Below are 19,858 nucleotides of genomic sequence, written 5' to 3'. Positions count from 1 at the left end.
ATTCCCCAAAGGTTAATTTGCAGGTTGAGTCTGTGGTGAGGAAGGCAATGCGATGTTCGCATTCATTTCAAGAGGATTAGAATATAAAAGCAAGGAAGTAACACTGAAGCTGTATAAGGCATTGTTTGATTGCACTTGGATTATTGTCAGCAGTTTTGGGTTCTTTATGTAAGAAAAGTTGTGTTCACATTGGAGAGGGCCCAGAGGAGGTTTACAAGAATGAATCTGGGAATGAAAGTGTTAACATTTGTGGAGTGTTTGATGGCTCTGGGCCTGTATTCACTGAAGTTTAAAAGAATGGGAGGGGGTCTCATTGAAACCTACCAAATGTTGAAAGGCTGAGATAGAGTGGATGTAGAGAGGATGCTTCCTATAGTGGTGGAATCTGTGACCAGAGGGCACAACCTCGGACGAGAGAGACATACATTTAGAATGGAGATTAGAAGGAGTTTCTTTAGCCAGTGGGTGGTGAATCTGTGGAATTCACTGCCACAGGCTGCTGTGGAGACCAAGTCATTGAGTATATTTAAAGTGGAGGTTGGTAGGTTCTTGATTAATCAGGGCATCAAAGATTATGGAGAGCAGGCAGGAGAATGGGGTTTAGAATTATAATAAATCAGCCACCATAGAATGGCGAAGCAGGTTCCATGGGCCAAATCATAGAGACATCATCTGTGTTATGGTGGTCGTGTTGCTTGAAAACTGCCTGTGCCGTAATTTTTTATAATGCAAACCAATATCACTTGTGCATACATCAGGAAATGAGAGCTGAAAGAAAATAAAATGTGTTTATTCATTATTTAAATAAATTCTGTAAGAGTGAATTTCAATCCATATCTCAAATGTATGAGTTATGATTTGTGGATTTTATACAGATCAATTTCCATAACCCGAATGACCACAGAGTTATTTCACTTCACTTGTATTAGAGAAACAGTAATGTTATGTGGAGATACTGGGTTTAACAATATTGTTTAAAATAATCATCAATAAATCATGCCCTGATGTCACCTGTTGCAGCCAGCAGGGATGGAGACACCAGAGCCGGGTGTGTACTGGGTTGGTCCTCCCGTCAGTGCTGCCCTCCAGTGTTGCCTGGGTAACAGACAAGCACAGGTGTGAGATGAGGAACTGCTGCGGGCTTGTTCTTGCAGAAATATGGCTCCGGGACAACATCCCATGGACCGTGAATCTACAGGCCATGTTACTCAGGGACTTGGGCCATATTACTTGTTTTTATATCATTATTATTATTTGTTACTGTATGTTTTTCTTTTGTAATTAGATGTGCAGTGTGTGCCTCATTCTCTGTGTGATTGTTGGATCTGTGTTTTGCATCTTGGCCCCGGATCAACACTGTTTAATTTGGCTGTATTCATGTGCATGGTTGAATGACCACTAAACTTGAACTAAAATGTTTATATTTTGTTTTTTTTTCCCCCTCAATTCGGATGATGTTCCTTGTTTCAGCCGCCAATATACAATAATCCACATGGGGACACGTTTTTCAATGATACACGGAGAGTTTCATCTTACCGTTTAATTGCTTTGTAGCAGATAATAACAGTCACCACCAGGAAGGCAAGCGTAGCACATCCCACCGCAATTACAATCACCATGTCCGTCCACCAGGGCTTCAATGGTGGATAATCTGTTGGCTTTACAACTGTAAAAGAGAGAGAAAGACATAACTTTGACAGTTTGTGCTGAAATGGCACACTATTTTGTTAGCTGTGCTCCTGTAAGCCTGATGGGAAATGAGTGTCACAACTCTCCCAGCTCACACTTGAGGGCAATTTGCAAAACCTGGCCATGATCTGATCATATTAAGCTCTGCAGAATTCACACCTAACATCATTTTTACCACGAATTGCTTGGCATTGTTGCAAAATAACAGATAATTATAAGACCATGAGACCATAAGGTACAGGAGCAGAATTAGGCCATCTAGTCCATCTGCTCCACCATTTCATCATGGCAATACAATGTGCCTCTCAGCCTCAATCTTCCGCCTTCTCCCTGCTTCCCTTCATGCCCTGACCAATCAAGAATCTATCAACCTCTTCCTTAAATATACCTAAAGACTTGGCCTGCACAGCTGCCCCTGGTAAAGAATTCCACAGATTCACCACTCTCTGGTTAATGAAATTCCTCCTCATCTCCATTCTAAAAGGGCGCCCCTCTATTCTGAGGCTGTGTCCTCTGGTCTTAGACTCTCCCGCCACAGGAAACATCCTCTCCACATCCATTTTAGCAAGATCTTTCACCACTCAATAGGTTTTGATGAGGTCACCCCTCATTCTTCTGAATTCCAGTGAGTAGAGGCCCAGAGCCATCAAGTGCTCTTCATACAACAAGCTATTCAATCCTGAAATCATTTTCGTGAACCTCCTTTGAACCCTCTCCAGTTTCAGCACATCTTTTTTTAAGATAAGGGGCCAAAAACTGCTCACAATACTCCAAGTGAGGCCTCATCAGTGCTTTATAAAGTTTCAGCATTACATCCTTGCTTTTATATTTTAGTCCTCTTGAAATGAATGCTAACATTGCATTTGCCTTCTACACCACTGACTTAACTTGCAAATTAACATTTAGGGGATCCTGCACAAGGACTCCCAAGTCCCCTTGCACCTCAGTTTCTTTGTAGTTTCTCTCCATTTAGAAGATATTCAGCCCTTTCATTTTCTTCCACCAAAGTGCATGACCATACGCTTCCCAAAACTGTATTCCATCTGCCATTTCTTTGCCCATTCTCCTAATCTGTCTGTCCTTCAGTAGCCTCTCTACTACCTCAAAATTACCTATCCCTTCAGTTACCTTCGTATCGTTTGTAAACTTTGCAACAAAGTCATGAATTCCATCATCCAAATCACTGGTGTATAACATAAAAAGAATCGGTCCTAAGACAGACCTCTGTGGAACGCCACAAATCACTGGCAGCCAGCTCCTTTTATTCCCAATCTTTGCCTCCTGCCAATCAGCTACTGCTTTGTCCATCTAGAATCTTTCCTGTAATACCAAAGGCTCGTAGCTTGTTAAGTAGCCTCATATGTGGCACCTTGTCAAAGACCTTCTGAAAATCCAAGTACACAATGCCTCCTTTGTTTATCCTGCTTGTTATTTCTTCAAAGAATTACAACAGATTTGTCAAGCAAGATTTTCCCTTGATGAAATCATTGGCTTTGGCTTATCATATCATGTGCCCCCAAGTACCCTGAGACCTTAATAATCAACTATAACACCTTCCCAACCACTGAGGTTGGCCTAACAGGACTATAGTTTCCTGCCTCTCTCCCTTCTTGAAAAGTGGAGTGATGTTTGCAATTTTCCAGTTTCCCAGAACCATTCCAGAATCTAGTGATTCTTGAAAGATAATTACTCATGCCTCCATAATCTCTTCAGCCACCTCTTTCAGAATCCTGGGGTGTACACCACCTTGTTCAGGTGACTTACCTACATTCAGACCTTTCAGTTTCCCAAGAACCTTCTCTCTAGTTATGGTAGCTTCACACACTTCATGACCCTGATACCTGGAACTTCCACCATACAGTCAGTGTCTTCCACCATGAAGACTGATGCAAAATACTTATTCAGTTCATCTGTCATTTTGTTGTCCCCCATTACTACCTCCCCAACATCGTTTTCCAGCAGTTCAATAACCACTCTCTTCTTTCTTTTACATTTTATATATCTGAAGAAACTTTTGGTATGCTCTTTGATATTATTGGCGAGCTTACTTTTTATTCCTTCTTTACCTTCTTAACGACTTTTTTGCTGCCTTCTGTTCATTTTTAAAAGCTTCCCAATCCTCTTATTTCCCATTAATTTTTGCTTTATTATATGCCCTCTCTTTGGCTTTTATGGTGGTTTTGACTTCTCTTGTTAGCCACGGTTGTGTCATCTTCCCTTTAGAAAACTGAATTATGAAAGGAATTTTTTATCAAGGCTATTTTATGTAATGTTGATTGAAAATATATTTAATAATGTTATGCAAAAATTAATCTGTTTGAATGCATCATTTAGTGCATTTTTGATATAGTTCAAAGTAAATTTATTACCTAAATACATATATGTTGGCATTTTCAAACAGACTCATTTTCATGTGTGAATACTCAATAAATCTATAGAATAATAACCATAACAGAATCAGTAACAACAAACTGTGCAGGTATCAAAAGAAGGAAATAATAATAAATAAATAAACAAATAAGCCTTTTCAGAATGGCAGGCAGTGACTAGTGGGGTACCGCAAGGCTCAGTGCTGGGACCCCAGTTGTTTACAATATATATTAATGACTTGGATGAGGGAATTAAATGCAGCATCTCCAAGTTTGCGGGTGACACGAAGCTGGGTGGCAGTGTTAGCTGTGAGGAGGATGCTAAGAGGATGCAGGGTGACTTGGATAGGTTGGGTGAGTGGGCAAATTCATGGCAGATGCAATTTAATGTGGATAAATGTGAAGTTATCCACTTTGGTGGCAAAAATAGGAAAACAGATTATTATCTGAATGGTGGCCGATTAGGAAAAGGGGAGGTGCAACATGACCTGGGTGTCATTATACACCAGTCATTGAAAGTGGGCATGCAGGTACAGCAGGCGGTGAAAAAGGCGAATGGTATGCTGGCATTTATAGCGAGAGGATTTGAGTACAGGAACAGGGAGGTACTACTGCAGTTGTACAAGGCCTTGGTGAGACCGCACCTGGAGTATTGTGTGCAGTTTTGGTCCCCTAATCTGAGGAAAGACATCCTTGCCATAGAGGGAGTACAGAGAAGGTTCACCAGATTGATTCCTGGGATGGCAGGACTTTCATATGAAGAAAGACTGGATGAACTGGGCTTGTACTCATTGGAATTTAGAAGATTGAGGGGGGATCTGATTGAAACGTATAAGATCCTAAAGGGATTGGACAGGCTAGATGCAGGAAGATTGTTCCCGATGTTGGGGAAGTCCAGAACGAGGGGTCACAGTTTGAGGATAGAGGGGAAGCCTTTTAGGACCGAGATTAGGAAAAACTTCTTCACACAGAGAGTGGTGAATCTGTGGAATTCTCTGCCACAGGAAACAGTTGAGGCCAGTTCATTGGCTATATTTAAGAGGGAGTTAGATATGGCCCTTGTGGCTACGGGGGTCAGCGGGTATGGAGGGAAGGCTGGGGCGGTGTTCTGAGTTGGATGATCAGCCATGATCATAATAAATGGCGGTGCAGGCTCGAAGGGCCGAATGGCCTACTCCTGCATCTATTTTCTATGTTTCTATGTTTCTAAGCAATGAATATCAAGAACAAGAGATGAAGAATCCTTGAAAGTAAGTCCATTGCTTGTGGGAACATTTCAATGATGGGGCAAGTGAAGTTATCCCTTTTGGTTCAAGAGCCTGATGGTTGAGAGGTAATAACTGTTCCTGAACATGGTGGTGAGAGTCCTGAGTCTCCTGTATCTTCTTCCCAATGACAGCAGTGAGAAGAGAGCATGGCCTGGTTAGTGTGAGTCCTTGATGATGGATGCTGCTTTCTTGTGACAATTCCTCCATAGAGTTGTGCTCAATGGTTAGCAGGGCTTTATATGTAACGGTCTTGGCTGTATCTACTACTTTTTGTAGGATTTTCCATTCCAGGCCACTGGTGTTTCCACATTAGGCTGTGACGCAGCCGATCAGTCTGCATATCTATAGAAGTTTGTCAAAGTTTTAGATGACATGCTGAATCTTCGCAAACTCCTAAGGAAGTAGAGGTGTTGCCTTGCATTCTTCATAATTACACTTGCATGCTGGGTCCAGAACAGGTTCTCCAAAAAAATAACACTCAGGAATTTAAAATTGCTGACCCTCTCTGCCTCTGATCACCCGATGAGAACTGGCTCATGAAACACTGGTTTCCTTTTCCTGAAATCAAAAATCACTCTTTGGACGTGCTGACATTGAGTTGTTGCGGCACCAATCAGCCAGATTTTCAGTCTCCATCCTGTATGCTGATTCTTCACCACCTTCGAGTCAGTCTATGACGGTGGTATCATATTCAAATTTGAATATGGTTTTGGAGCTGTGCTTAGCCACACTGTAATAGGTGTAAATCAAGTCGAGCAGGGGACTAAGCACACAGCCTTGTGGTGCCACTGATAATATTGCTAACCTGTTTAATAAATATACTAAAACTGACAGTAGCAAATTGAATTCCTTTAACATTTAAATGGGAAGAACATGATTGAGAAAGCTTGCTGTCAGAAATATTTAGAATACCGAAAGAGTCTGACTACCGATTATGTCAGTGAGACAAGGCCTATAGTTATTTTTAAGTATTTTGTAGGGTGTTTTTGTTGTGTCTGTACAACTACATATCCATTAAATAAAAGCATGCACGTGGAGGTGATGTCAACTGGTGTATTGTCATTGTAGGGGAAGGACAACAAATCAATAGGCATGGGGAAGTTATCAGTCCATAATCTGTGCTAACAGGAGTCATTACGCTAAAAGAAATAGATCCATACATTACACCTCCTCCCTCTTTAGGTTATAGCAACACAAAACTGTATATGTAACAAAACAGTTAACTTCCCTCTAACAAATCATACTCAAGTAAACATACCTTCACGATAACAGTCCATAAATAACTTCACTATACTAACGATTCAGGCTTCTGGGTGGTGGTCTGTGTCTTTCAGGGTAGCGCCTTTGGACCTGTGGAGTGGCATTAGTTTTGGCAGGTGTCTTGTCAAAGACAACTTTGTCTGTTGCAGGTGTCCCATCGCTGTTGGTGACAGGATCATCACTGAGAGGTAAGTCCGGTGACTGTAAAGTGTCCATCTTGTTGGACACAGACAACCAGGTGTGTTCTTTGGTTGAGCATCCAGTATCTGGTCCACATGATGTCACCATATCTGATCTCAACATCCACTGTGTACGTCCGTGGTCCAGTTCTTGAAGTTATCCTGCCGGGTGTCCACTTGTCTTCTGGGCTATCAAGTGCTAGAACTCTCTGTCCAATCTCAAAGCTCCTTGCTGATTTAATTGGCAACTGGCTGAACTGTTTACTCTGCACTTCCCTCTGGAGGTCTGGTTTCAGGAGATCTATGTGAGATCTCAGATTCCTGCTCATGACAGCATTGCAGATTTTGATTTGTGAACTGTATTCTGACAAACAGAAAGGAAGTTGTCCATTTCTTGCTGTAGAGAAGCGTCCTCCTTGACAATCACTTTAATGGACTCCCTGAATGTTTGGACAAACCTTTCAGCTAACCCATTTGTTGGTGGGTGGTGGGGAACTGACTTGAAATATCTGATGCTATTTTTCCTTCATGAATAGTCTGAACTTCTCTTACGTGTATTGTGGTCTGTTGTCACTCACAATTTGTTCAGGTAAGCTATTTCTGGAGAAGGCAGTCTTCAGAGCAGAAACAGTCTTTTCTGAGATGGTTGACTTCACTGGTATGACCTCCGGCAACTCTGAATGAGCACTGGATACTGCGAAGTCTATGGGCCCAGACAAAATCCCGCAATAATCCTGAAGATTTGTGCTCCAGAACTTGTTGTGTCACTAGCCAAGCTGTTCCAGTACAGTTACAACACTGGCATCTACCCGCCAATGTGGAAAATTGCCCAGGTGTGTCCTGTACACAAGAAACAGGACAAGTCCAACCCAGCCAATTACCGCCCTATCAGCCTACTCTGAATCATCAGCAAAGTGATGGGAGGGGTCATCAACAGTGCTGTCATGCTGCACCTTCTCGGCAATAACCTGCTTACGGATGCCCAGTTTGGGTTCCGTCAAGGCCACTCAGCTCCTGACTTTGTCACCTCCTTTGTCCAAACATGGACCAAAGAGCTAAATACCAGTGGTGAGGTGAGAGTGATAGCCCTCAACATCAAGGTAGCATTTGACCGAGTATGGCATCAAGGTGCCCTCGCTAAAATAAAGTCAATGGAAATTAGGGGGAAAACCTACTGCTGGTTGGAATCATACCTGACACAAAGAAAGATGGTTGTGGTGGTTGGAGTCAATCATCTCATCCTCAGGACATCACTGCAGGAGTTCCTCAGGGAAGTGTTCTGGGCCAACCATCTTCAGCTGCTTCAAAAATGACCTTCCTTCCGTCATAAGGTCGGAGTGGGGATGTTCGCAGATGACTGCACAACGTTCTGCATCATTTGTGGCTCCTCAGATGGCGAAGTAGTTCATAGCCAAATGAAGAAGGGCCTGGACAATGTCCAGTGTTGGGCTGACAAGTAACACTCGAGCCACACTAGTGCCAGGCAATGACCATCTCCAACAAGAGAGGCTCTAACCATCGACCCTTGACATTCAGTGACATCAGCATCACTGAATCCCCCACCATCAACAGCCTTGAAGTTACCATTGACAGGAAACTGAACTGGTCTAGCCATATAAACACCATGTCTACCAGAGCAGGTCAAAGGCTAGGAATCCTGTGGCGTGTAACTCACCTCCACACTCCCCAAAGCCTGTTCACCATCTACAAGGCTCAAGTCAGGCGTGTAATGGAATATTCGCCACTTGCCTGGAAGAGTGCAGCTCCACCAACACTCAAGCAGCTTGACACCATCCAGAACAAGGCAGCCCACTTGATTGCTACCCCTTCCACAAGCATCCAATCCCTTCACCATCGACAAACAGTTGCAGCAGTGTGTACTATCTACAAGATGCACTGCAACAACACACCAAAGTTCTTAAGGGAGCACCTTCCAGCTCCCCGACCACAACCATCTAGAAGGATGAGAACAGCAGATACCTGAGAACACCACCAGTTGGAAATCCCCCTCCAAGTCACTCACCATGCTGCATATCGCTGGTTCCTTCTTTGTCGCTGAGTTAAAATCATGGAGTCCCCTCCCTAACAGCACTGTGGGTGTACCTACACCTCAGGGACTGCAGCGGTTCAAGAAGGCAGCTCATCACCACCTTCTCAAGGGCAACTAGGGACGGACAATAAATACTGGCTTAACTGGTGATGCCCACATCCCGTAAATGAATATATGTAAAACAAAATTAACAGTAATCAGAAATATGGAGACCATGAATGGCCCAGCAAACTCAATATGTACTCTTTGCCATGGTGATGATGGCCACTCCCACAGGTGTAACGGTGCCTGTAAGGGTGCATTTTGATCTTTGTGACATCCCAAATAGACTTTGGTCAAATTTTCAATCTGTCGATCTATTCCTGGCCACTACATGTGGCTTCAGGTGAGACTCTTCACCTTGACTGTACCCAGGTGTCATTCATGCAGATTTTCTAAGTCTGGTGTTGTTTAGAGGGAACCACAGCACAGGGTCCACACATTAGGGATCTTTGACATATAGTCAGTTGGTCTCGTCTCACTGAGTACTCTGAAAATATAGGGTTACCCTGAGCTGGCCATCCTTGCATGGTGAGATCACAGACTTTTCACAATGTTGGTCACTCCTTGATTCCTTTAGTATTTCAGAATTTGTTACCAGCAATGCTGTGTGGAACGCTTCTGCTGGATCATAGTGTGAAGAATTTTCTTCTTCAGTTGCCATCAGTGGAAGACGTGACACCATCAGTGTTGCTGTGTTGTTGTGTGCCCATGAATTCTATGTCATTAGAATGCACTCCCAGGAAATGTGCCCAGTATTGGAACTGGGTCGCAGACATCACTGGGATTCACTTAAAAATTGACACAAGGGGCTGGTGGACTGTCACTAGAATAAACTTTTGTCCATTGAGGTAGTGGTGGAACTTTATTTCCCATACTAGAGGAAGGGTCTGTTGGCTAATCTGTGTGTACTTGCATTCTGCGCTTGTCAGTGACCTTGAAGAAAATTTTGGAGTATTGTCAATAGTTTTGGCCCCATATCGCAGAAAGGATGTGTTGGCATTGGAGAGAGTCCAGAGGCGGTTCACGAGAATGATTCCGGGAATGAAGGGGTTAACATATGAGCAGAGTTTTGCAGCTTTGGGCCTGTACCCACTGATATTTAGAAGAATGCAAGGGTATCTCATTGAAACCTACCGAATGTTGAAAGGACTAGATAGGGTGGATGTGGAGAAGATGTTTCCTATGGTGGGGGTGTCCAGAACTAGAGGGCACAGCCTCAAAACTGAGGGCATGACCCTTTAGAACAGAGCAAGGAGGAATTCTTTTAGTCAGAATGGTGAATCTGTGGAATGCTCTGCCACAGACCGCGGTGGAGGCCAAGTCCGTGGGTATATTTAAGGCAGAAGTCGATAGTTTCCTGATCGGTCAGGGCATCCAAGGATATGTTGAGAAGGTAGCTGTGTGGGTTGAGTAGGATCCGGGACCAGCCATGATGAAGTGGCTGAGCAGACTTGATGGGCTGAATGGCCTCATTCTGCTCCTATGTCTTATGGTCTAAACGCAAACAGACGTTCAGATCCATCTTTCACTGTGTGTGACAAAATGGCACCAATGCCATAAGGGGACACATTGCACGCCAGTTTGATGGGCAGTGATGGGTCATAATGGGTGAGCAGTTCATCCGATGTTATTAGTCTCTCTGTTTCCTTGAATGGTCTTTCACATCTTTCTGACCACTTCCACTTTGCTCCCGTCTGTAACAGAAACGGTACCACAGCATAAGAACCAGGACCAAGAGGCTCCGGGACAGCTTCTTCCACCAGGCCATCTGACTGATTAATTCACACTAATACAATTGTATTTCTATGCTATATTGACTGTCCTGTTATACAGACTATTTATTACAAATTACTACAAATTGCACATTCAGTCTCCGTGCATACATGAGAAGATTTTTACTTCTCATGTATGTGAAGGATTTAAGAAATAAAGTCAATTCAATTGAATTCAATAGGTACAGCATTGTAGCAATGTTTGAGAGAAACCGGTGGTAGTAGTTTAGAAGGGCCAAGTATGACTTGAGTTGTGACACATTTTCTGGTTTGGGTGCCTGCAGCACTGCTTCAGTCTTCTCTTGTGACTTATGTAAGTCATGCTTGTCAATGACATGTCCACAATATGAGATTTCATTCTTAAATAACTGACGTTTCTCTCTCTCTGCAAACAGACCATACTCACTCAGCCTGGTAAGCACGTTACTAAGGTTCTGGAGGTGCTCTTCATCATTCTTCCCAGTCACAATGATGTCGATAAGACTCTAAGACATAGGATCAGAATGAGGCCATTCAGCCCATTGAGCCTGCTCCACCATTCCATCATGGCTGATCCCAGATCACACTCAACCCCAAGGTAACACTGTGTTCCTGGGATATCTCGCAGCACTTGGTCCATTGCTCTTTGCTAAATTGCTGGAGCTGATGTGACACCGAAGACAAGACAGTGATACTGGAACAGTCCCTTGTGAGTGTTGATTCTGAGGGACATCCTGCCCGACTCCTCAATCTCCATTTGCAGATTGGCTCATGACAACTCAATCTTTGAAAACCTCTCCCTGACTGCCGAAGATGCAAAAATATCTGCTATTTGTGGCGGGAGATACCATACAGTATGCAACACAGGGTTGATGCTCACTTTGAGGTCCCAGAATATGCAGACTGCTCTGGCCTTCCCCTTCCTGATCACTTTGACAATGGGTGTGGCCTAATCGCTCCACTCAACCTTGGAGAGAAGGCAGGTCGCCTCCAAGCTCTGAAATTCAACCTCCACTTTAGGACGTAGTGTACTGTATAAGGCATTATAGAATCTTGGTGTTGCTGTTTCATTCAGTTCAATTCTGGCCTTCATGACTTTGAGTTTACCAATCACCTTTTCAAACACCTTCTCAGTAGCATTAAGCAGCTGTGACAGTTTCTGGTTTGTGTCACTGTTTGGGCTACAGGTGCCTGTTGATGATGCATTGAACACTTTCGTAGTATGCCAGTCTAGTTGGATTTTTCTCAACCATGCACCTCCACTTTTCAATACACAAAGCTCTAACTGCTGTGTTTTGACTCCATATGTCACATTCACTTTCAGTTTGCCTTTGGGAGACACTTTGTGCTCCTGTGTAGGTCTTTAGCATCACTGAGGTATTTTATAATGGTAACTTAGAAAACAGTCTGTTGCAGTCAGCCTTATCAGTAGTCTACTATAGAGATACAACGTTGTATCAAGTTTTAGAGTAGTATAGAGAGTTGCATAGAGATAGAAGTATCATGTAGTATAGAGTTAGAGAGTTGTACAGATTTATAGTGTATAGAGTTCTATGGAGTTACAAAGTTGCATACAGTTGCATAGAGTTGTAGAAGTCTTTAGAGTGGGAGTGTTGTATAAGTTGGGGAGTTGTATACAGCTAGAGTTGCAGAGAGTTAGGGAGCTGCACAGAGTTAGATGTAGAGAGTTGTATAGAGTAAGACACAGAGAGAAGTACAGAGTTAGACATAGAAGACATAGAGAGTTGTATAGAGTTAAACATAGGGAATTGTACAGTTAGACATAGAGAGTTGTACAGAGTTAAACATAGAGAGTTGTACAGTTAGACATAGAGAGTTGTATACAATCCAACACAGAGAGTCCAGAGTTACAGAGTTGTCCAGAGATAGATTTGTAGAGTTATCTAGAGTCTGCAAAATAGTATAGTGTTAGAGAGTTATGGCTGATCCAATTTTCCTCTTAGCACCAAACTCCTGCCTTCTCCCCATATCCCTTCATATCCAGACCAATCAAGAACCTATTGACCTGTGCCTTAAATATACATATAGACGGCTTCTACAGCTGCCTATGGCAAAGAATTCCACAGATTCACTACTCTCTGGCTAAGGAAATTCCTCTTCATCTCTGTTCTGAAAGGATACCCCTCTATACTGAGGCTGTGTCCTCTGGTCTTAGACTCTCCCACCATAGGAAACATCCTCTCCACATCTATTCTTTCAGGCCTTGAGGTCACCCCTCATCCTTTTGAATTCTTGTGAAGACAGGCCCAGGGCCATCAAACGTTCTTCATATGAGAAGCCATTCAATCCTGAAATCATTTTCATGAACCTCCTTTTAACCTGTTCCAGTTTTAGCACATCCTTTCTAAGATACAGGGCCCAAAACTGCTCACAATACTCACAATGAGGCCTCATTAGAGTTTTATAAAGTTTCGGTATTACATCCTTGCTTTTATATTTTAGTCCTCTTGAAATGAATGCTAACATTGCACTTGCCTTCCTCACCACAGACACAACCTGCAAATTAACCTTTAGGGATCCTGTACAAATGACTCCCAAGTCTCTTTGCACCTCAGTTTTTGTATTTTCTCTCCATTAGGAAATAGTCAACCCTTTCAATTCTTCGGCCAAAGTGCATGGACATAGATTTCCCAACACTGTATTTCATGCGCCATTTCTTTGCCCCTTCTCCGAATCTGTCTAGGTCTTTCTGTAGCCTCTCTACTTCCTCAAAACTACAGGCCTCTCCACTGATCTTCATATCATCTGCAAACTTTGCAACAAAGCCATCTTTTCCATCATCTAAATCATTGGATGCCTTCCTGCCTGTCTTTTTAATACAATGTGTATCCCTGGACATTAAGGTGCCAGTCATAATCTTTCAGCCATGAATCAGTGATGCCTATAACATCACACCTGCAAATCTAACTGTGCTGCAAGATCACCTGCCTTATTCTGTATACTGTGCACATTCAAATACAACACCTCCAGTCCTGTATTCAACCATAGAGAGTTGTTTTGAGTTGTACCGTGATAGAGTGGTATTACTTTGTACACGGTTACAGAGCTGTGTGGAGTTATATAGGGTTACAAGGATATAATATTGTATTGAGTTGCAGCATAGTATAGAGTTTTAGAGTAGTGTGGAGTTCTTGAGTGGTAAAGAGTGAGAGAGTTGTTTAGAGGTATAGAGTTGTATGGAGTTGGACAGTTGTATGGAGTTAGAGAGTTGTTTAGAGATATAAACCACTACAGAGTTATGGAGAAGTATAGAACTATTGAGTTGTAGAGTGTTCTAGAGTTGTGCTGAGGTGTATAGTGTTATGTTGAGGTGTATAGAGTTGTGTTGAGGTGTATAGTGTTGTGTTGAGGTGTATAGAGTTGGAGACTTGCACAGAGTCAGAGAGTTGCATAGAGTTAGAGGGTTATAGAGTTGTGTAGATTTAGAGTTGTACAGAGTGGAGAGTTATGGAGGTACATAGTTAGAAACTGATGACCTTGCATATGTTATAGAGATATAATGTGTGGATTTATAGTTCAAGAGTGGTATAGAATTACAGTGTTAGAAACTTAGAGAGCTATATAGAGTTATAGGGTTCTGGAGTTGTGTGAGAGTTGTCTTCATTACGTAGAGTTATAGAGATATAACATTGCATCTAGTTATAGAGTTCTAAAGAGTTAGAAAGTTACAGATTTGTATAGAGTAAGGAAGTTGTATGGAGTTTTTGTTTTGTATATTTATAGAGTTAAAACAGTTATAAATTTATAGCATTGTATAGAGTTATAGAATTGTATGGAGTTAGAGTGTAGCTTCAAGAGAAGGAGTCAGTGAGCAGCCCATTGCTGTGTAGCCCACTGTGGCAGGCGCGTAGGCCTCTTTGCTTTGTGTGGTGTCCTTCTCTTGTTGCTGATATCGCAGGATGGTATCGTGGTTCTGCGTTTATGAATTGGACTATTGTGTTAATGGACCGTAGACATTTTCACACTTATGGTTTTTTCTCACCCATTCCTTTTCCATTTTGCTTTGTGAGTGGAGGGTGTTTGAGGGCTGATACTTTGTTGTGTTCCATTAGATTTTTTGTGCGGGACTGGGGTTGTTTTTTGGGGATGATGTTCCTGTTTTATTTTGTATGGCGGGGGGGGGGTTTGATGATCAGGATGTCATCCTTTTTTATTTGGGGTGGTGGGGGGTCAGCTTAATGTTTCATTTTGAATGGTTTTCGTGTTCTTCGATATTTCATGGCTATCTGCAGAAGACGAGTTTCAGAGTTGCATATGGATAAATGTTTTGATAATCAGTGAACCGCTGGACCTTTAAACCTTTGATATTACTGAGCCGTATGATCTATAGAGCTGTATTGAGTTAGAGAGTAGGATAGCATTGCAGAGTTGTATAGAGTTGCAGAGTGGTATAGCGTTGGAGATTTGTATAGAGATAGAGAGTGGTATAGAGTTCTATAGTTATAGTTTTGTAGCTCGTATAGAGTTAAATAGAGTTAGAGAGTTTAAGAGTTGTATATATTTATAGAGTTGTATGGAGATAAGGCGTTGTATAAGTTAGGGAGTGGAATAGATTTAGAGAGTTATAGACTTGTATATAGGTATAGAGTTGTAACATTATGTAGAGTGACAGTATTTTACCATTGTGTACAGTTTGAGAGTTACAGATTTGTGTAGAGTTATTGAGTTGTATAGAGTTAGAGATACAGAGCTGTGTGGTGTTTTAGAGTTGGAGAGTTGTATGAAGTTATAGAGTTGTTTGTGGTTATAAACCACTACAGAGTTATGGAGAAGTATAGAGCTATAGAGTTTAACAGGTCAATAGGTACATTTAATGTCAGAGTAATGTATACTATATACATCCCGAAATTCCTTTTCTTTGCAAATGTAAGACCCTGAGAAAGGTTTCACTGCTAATGTAATGGTCTTTCTGTAGCAGCAGTGTTTGGGTTATGGCTAGGGATAATGGGGGCTTTGGAATGTGTGCTGTCCAATGAAGAGAGTGTTTTTTTTTAGTTGTGTGCCTGAGAACGAGGTGATCCAGGTCTTTTGTTTGGTGGAAGATGGAGAGAGAAGATGCCAGAAAGGAGAGGTTGTAGACATCAGAAAGGAGTGGACTTGAAGTGGGGCCGGGAGTCAACAAAGCCCGAGGAAATCGATGGAGGACCAGCGGAAGGGAAACCGTGAGCTCCAACTTGTGCACATTAGACTATTTCATTAAAATAGGCCCTTTTCATTTTGTTTTACTATACTAACCCTTTAGTCTAATTAAGAATTATAAAGCTAAATTGTTTAATTGCATATGGTGTACTGTCTTGTTATTTTGTGGTGCTGATTTGTACCAGGGTAACATCACACAGCATCCACACAAACAGGAGGCTTTGCACCGCAGTCTCATGCTTAGTGGGGCCAGAGATAGTCTACCCTAGACTTGCGCAGCCAACACAACCTGAGTGTTACACAAACATCCACAAAAACAGAGGAGTGCCCCAAAGAATGAATGACTGTTAAATGTTAGAACCCCCCACCCCCCACCCCCACCCCAGCTCCCCCTCCCACACACCAGCAGCAGCAAGGCAACAACTCCCCCACCCCCACCAGCAAAAGGCATCAGCACCCTCCACCGAGCACGCAAGCATGCAGCAAGCATCAATATAGACACAGACTTGCAGTACCCCAAAAACTACTCGTTCAACCAGTCATTCGACATACCACAGGCTCTCTCTCTCTAATAAGGGAGAACGAGATCTCCCAGTTTCACAGTGAAAGGGGAGACATAACAAACAACTCGCTTATTCACAATGTTAAAAGTCTGTTGCTTTGTTTTTCCCGAGCTCTGCACCCAGACAGTCGGCTCCAGAAAGGCGCAGTTCTCTGGATACAGTCCCCGGCAGCTAACCCGCTGCTCTCGATGTTCCGTGTTCTCCCGCAACGCTTCAGTCAGGGGCAACGGCCTAGAATCAGCATGTCACCAGAGCCACGGAAATCCAGAACCCTGAACGCGCGCTCGTCTTCCAGGCGCGTCCTTGGGATATCTAGTGTCTTGTGTTCTAGAGTTGTGTTGAGGTGCTTAGAGTTGGAGTGTTATGAATTTGTATAGAGTTAGGGAGTTGTACAGAGATGCAAAGATATCGACTTGTATATAACCTAGAGTTGTATATAGTTCTACAGTTGTGTAGAGTTCTAGAGATGTGCAGAGTTGGAGGGTTATAGAGTTGTGTAGATTTAGAGTTGTAAAGAGTCAGGGAGATATGGAGTTGCATCGTGTTCTACAGCTGCATAGTGCTCTACAGATGCATGGCATTCCAGAGATGCTTTGTATTCTAGTGCTGGCTAGAGTTGGGGAGTTGTCTAGAGCTGTACGGAGTTATAAAGTTGTATAGAGATAGAATGTTCCAGATTTGTATAGAGTTAGAATTGTTTAGCAGGAAATGGCCTCTCAGACCACACGTTCGGTCTAACCATGTTGCTCATTTACACAAATCCCATTAGCTCCATACCTTTCTCTGACTTGCCTAATGTGAGCAAATTTTCAACCACTAGATTTTATTTTGCCTGTATTCTTGTTAATTTATTTATGGTAAAATTACTTTATGTGTTGTGTGAGTTATGGTTGAATGAGAATACCATTAAACAAGGGGTCCATGGAGTCCAGGTTAAGAACTGCTGGCTCTGGAGGAATGCTGCTTGTTGGTGATATACCTGTGTATGGCTGAAAGACAATAAACTGAACTTGAACAATGCAAAATGCCTGCTTATTGCCATCCTCAGAAGATGGATGTGGAATAGAGCAAATGCCATCAGTGAAATCAGTATGAAACTAACCTATAGGAAGTATTTGTACACTCTGCACATGTGAAGCAATAGATCTCATGATTTTTATTGGTATAACTTTACACAGTTTGATCGGTACAAATGAAAGCTCCCTCAGAAAGTCCAGTGGTTTTAAGTTCCTTGCATTAGACCAACTGCCAAGGGAAGGAGCTGAAACCCCGAGACCACAAGAGCAAGGGAGGTTTTGCTCAGTCAGGCATTAAAGTGCTGGCAAGCATCTCCACTTCAACATGACAAGGTCCCGCATGGGAGGTTAGTTAGGAAAATTCAGTTGCTAGGTATATATGGAGAGGTGGTAAATTGGATTAGACATTGGCTCGATGGAAGAAGCCAGAGAGAGGTGGTAGAGAATTGCTTCTCTGAGTGGAGGCCTGTGACTAGTGGTGTGCCACAGGGATCAGTGCTGGGTCCATTGTTATTTGTCATCTATATCAATGATCTGGATGATAATGTGGTAAATTGCATCAGCAAATTTGCTGATGATACAAAGATTGGAGGTGTAGTGGATAGTGAGGAAGGTTTTCAAAGCTTGCAGAGGGATTTGGACCAGCTGGAAAAATGGGCTGAAAAATGGCAGATGGAGTTTAACACAGACAAGTGTGAGGTATTGCATTTTAGAAGGACAAACCAAGGTAGAACATACAGGGTAAATGGTAGGGCACTGAGGAGTGCAGTAGAACAGAGGGATCTGGGAATACAATACAAAATTCCCTAAAAGTGGCGTCACAGGTAGATAGGGTCATAAAGAGAGCTTTTGGTACATTGGCCTTTATTAATCAAAGTATTGAGTATAAGAGCTGGAATGTTATGATGAGGTTGTATAAGGCATTGGTGAGGCCGAATCTGGAGTATTGTGTTCAGTTTTGGTCACCAAATTACAGGAAGGATATAAATAAGGTTGAAAGAGTGCAGAGAAGGTTTACAAGGATGTTGCTGGGACTTGAGAAACTCAGTTACAGAGAAAGGTTGAATAGGTTAGGACTTTATTCCCTGGAGCGTAGAAGAATGAGGGGAGATTTGGTAGAGGTATATAAAATTATGATGAGTATAGATAGAGTGAATGCAAGCAGGCTTTTTCCACTGAGGCAAGGGGAGAAAAAACCAGAGGACGTGGGTTAAGGGTGAAGGGGAAGAAGTTTAAAGGGAACATTAGCGGGGGCTTCTTCACACAGAGAGTGGTGGGAGTGTGGAATGAGCTGCCAGACGAGGTGGTAAATGCAGGTTCTTTTTTAACATTTAAGAATAAATTGGACAGATACATGGATGGGAGGTGTATGGAGGGATACGGTCTGTGTGCAGGTCAGTGGGACTAGGCAGGAAATGGTTCAGCACAGCCAAGAAGGGCCAAAAGGCCTGTTTCTGTGCTGTAGTTTCTATGGTTTCTATGACAATGGGAAAGCAATAGTCCCCAGGTCCCAGTATCACCTTCCTCCAGCTACTCCGACACTGAGCAATCAGAAAGAGAATCAGGTTTAATATCACTGACATATGTGAAATTTGCTGTTTGTGACATCAGAACAGTGCAATGCATGATAAAAAAGGAGACAGGGCTCCTTAGTGATGGATGCTGCACCTTGAAGATGTTGTCGATGGTGGGAGGGCGAGTGCTCATGATGGAGCTCAGCTTTGAGTGAAAAAAATGGAAAGAACTGCATGCTGATTGTGCCTTAAGACATAGGAGCAGAATTAGGCCATTCAGCCCATCGAGTCTGCTCCACCGTTCCATCATGGCTGATCCCAGATCCCTCTCAACTCCGTACACCTGCCTTCTCGCCATATCCTGTGATGCCCCGACTAATCAGAAAACGATTAACTTCTACCTTAAATATACACACAGACTTGGCCTCCACTGTGTTCTGTGGCAGATCATTCCACAGATTCACTACACTCTGACTAAAAAAATTTCTCCTTCAAATTCATTTTCTCATTGTTACCATCAGTTAGGAGGTACAGAAGCCTGAAGGCACACACTCAGTGATTCAGGAACAGCTTCTTTCCCTCTGCCATCTGATTCCTAAATGGACATTGAACCCCTGGACACTACCTCACTTATTCATATATATTATTTCTGTTGTTTTCATGGTTTTTAATCTATTCAATATATACATACGTAGTTTTTTTATTAATATATAGTATTTCAGTTTTTTGCACTATTTTTAATCTATTCAATATTCGTATACTGTAATTGATTTACTTATTTATTATTATTATTATTTTATTTTGTGTTTTCTTCTTCTACATTATGTTTTGCATTGAACTGCTGCTGCTAAGTTAACAAATTTCACAACACATGCCGGTGATAATAAACCTGATTCTGATTTTCATTCCTTACCTCCTCTCTAAAAGGTCACCCCTCAGTCTTGAGGCTGTGTCCTCTAGATCTGGATAGCCCTACCATAGGAAACATCCTCTCCAC

General features: G+C 42.5%; 1 protein-coding gene across 2 annotated transcripts in view; it reads right to left on the bottom strand.

The window, feature by feature from the left end:
* The window catches only part of prima1 (proline rich membrane anchor 1), a 90,368-nt gene that overhangs the window by 33,868 nt on the left and 36,642 nt on the right, over nt 1-19,858 (bottom strand). The window contains exons 3-4 of one of the 2 annotated variants that reach the window (XM_072274675.1): nt 1,537-1,666; nt 1,012-1,095 (exon numbers count right to left, since the gene is read on the bottom strand). In XM_072274675.1, the coding sequence (XP_072130776.1) occupies nt 1,012-1,095; nt 1,537-1,666 (214 nt within the window). The remainder of the gene's footprint in view (nt 1-1,011; nt 1,096-1,536; nt 1,667-19,858) is intronic. The other variant, XM_072274682.1, reaches the window with a different exon arrangement.

This window comes from Mobula birostris, chromosome 1 (assembly GCF_030028105.1).
Source record: "Mobula birostris isolate sMobBir1 chromosome 1, sMobBir1.hap1, whole genome shotgun sequence".
Taxonomy (NCBI): Eukaryota; Metazoa; Chordata; class Chondrichthyes; order Myliobatiformes; family Myliobatidae; genus Mobula; species Mobula birostris.
The sequence above is the reverse complement of the archived record's forward strand: the minus strand, read 5'-3'. Positions and strand labels throughout refer to the sequence as shown.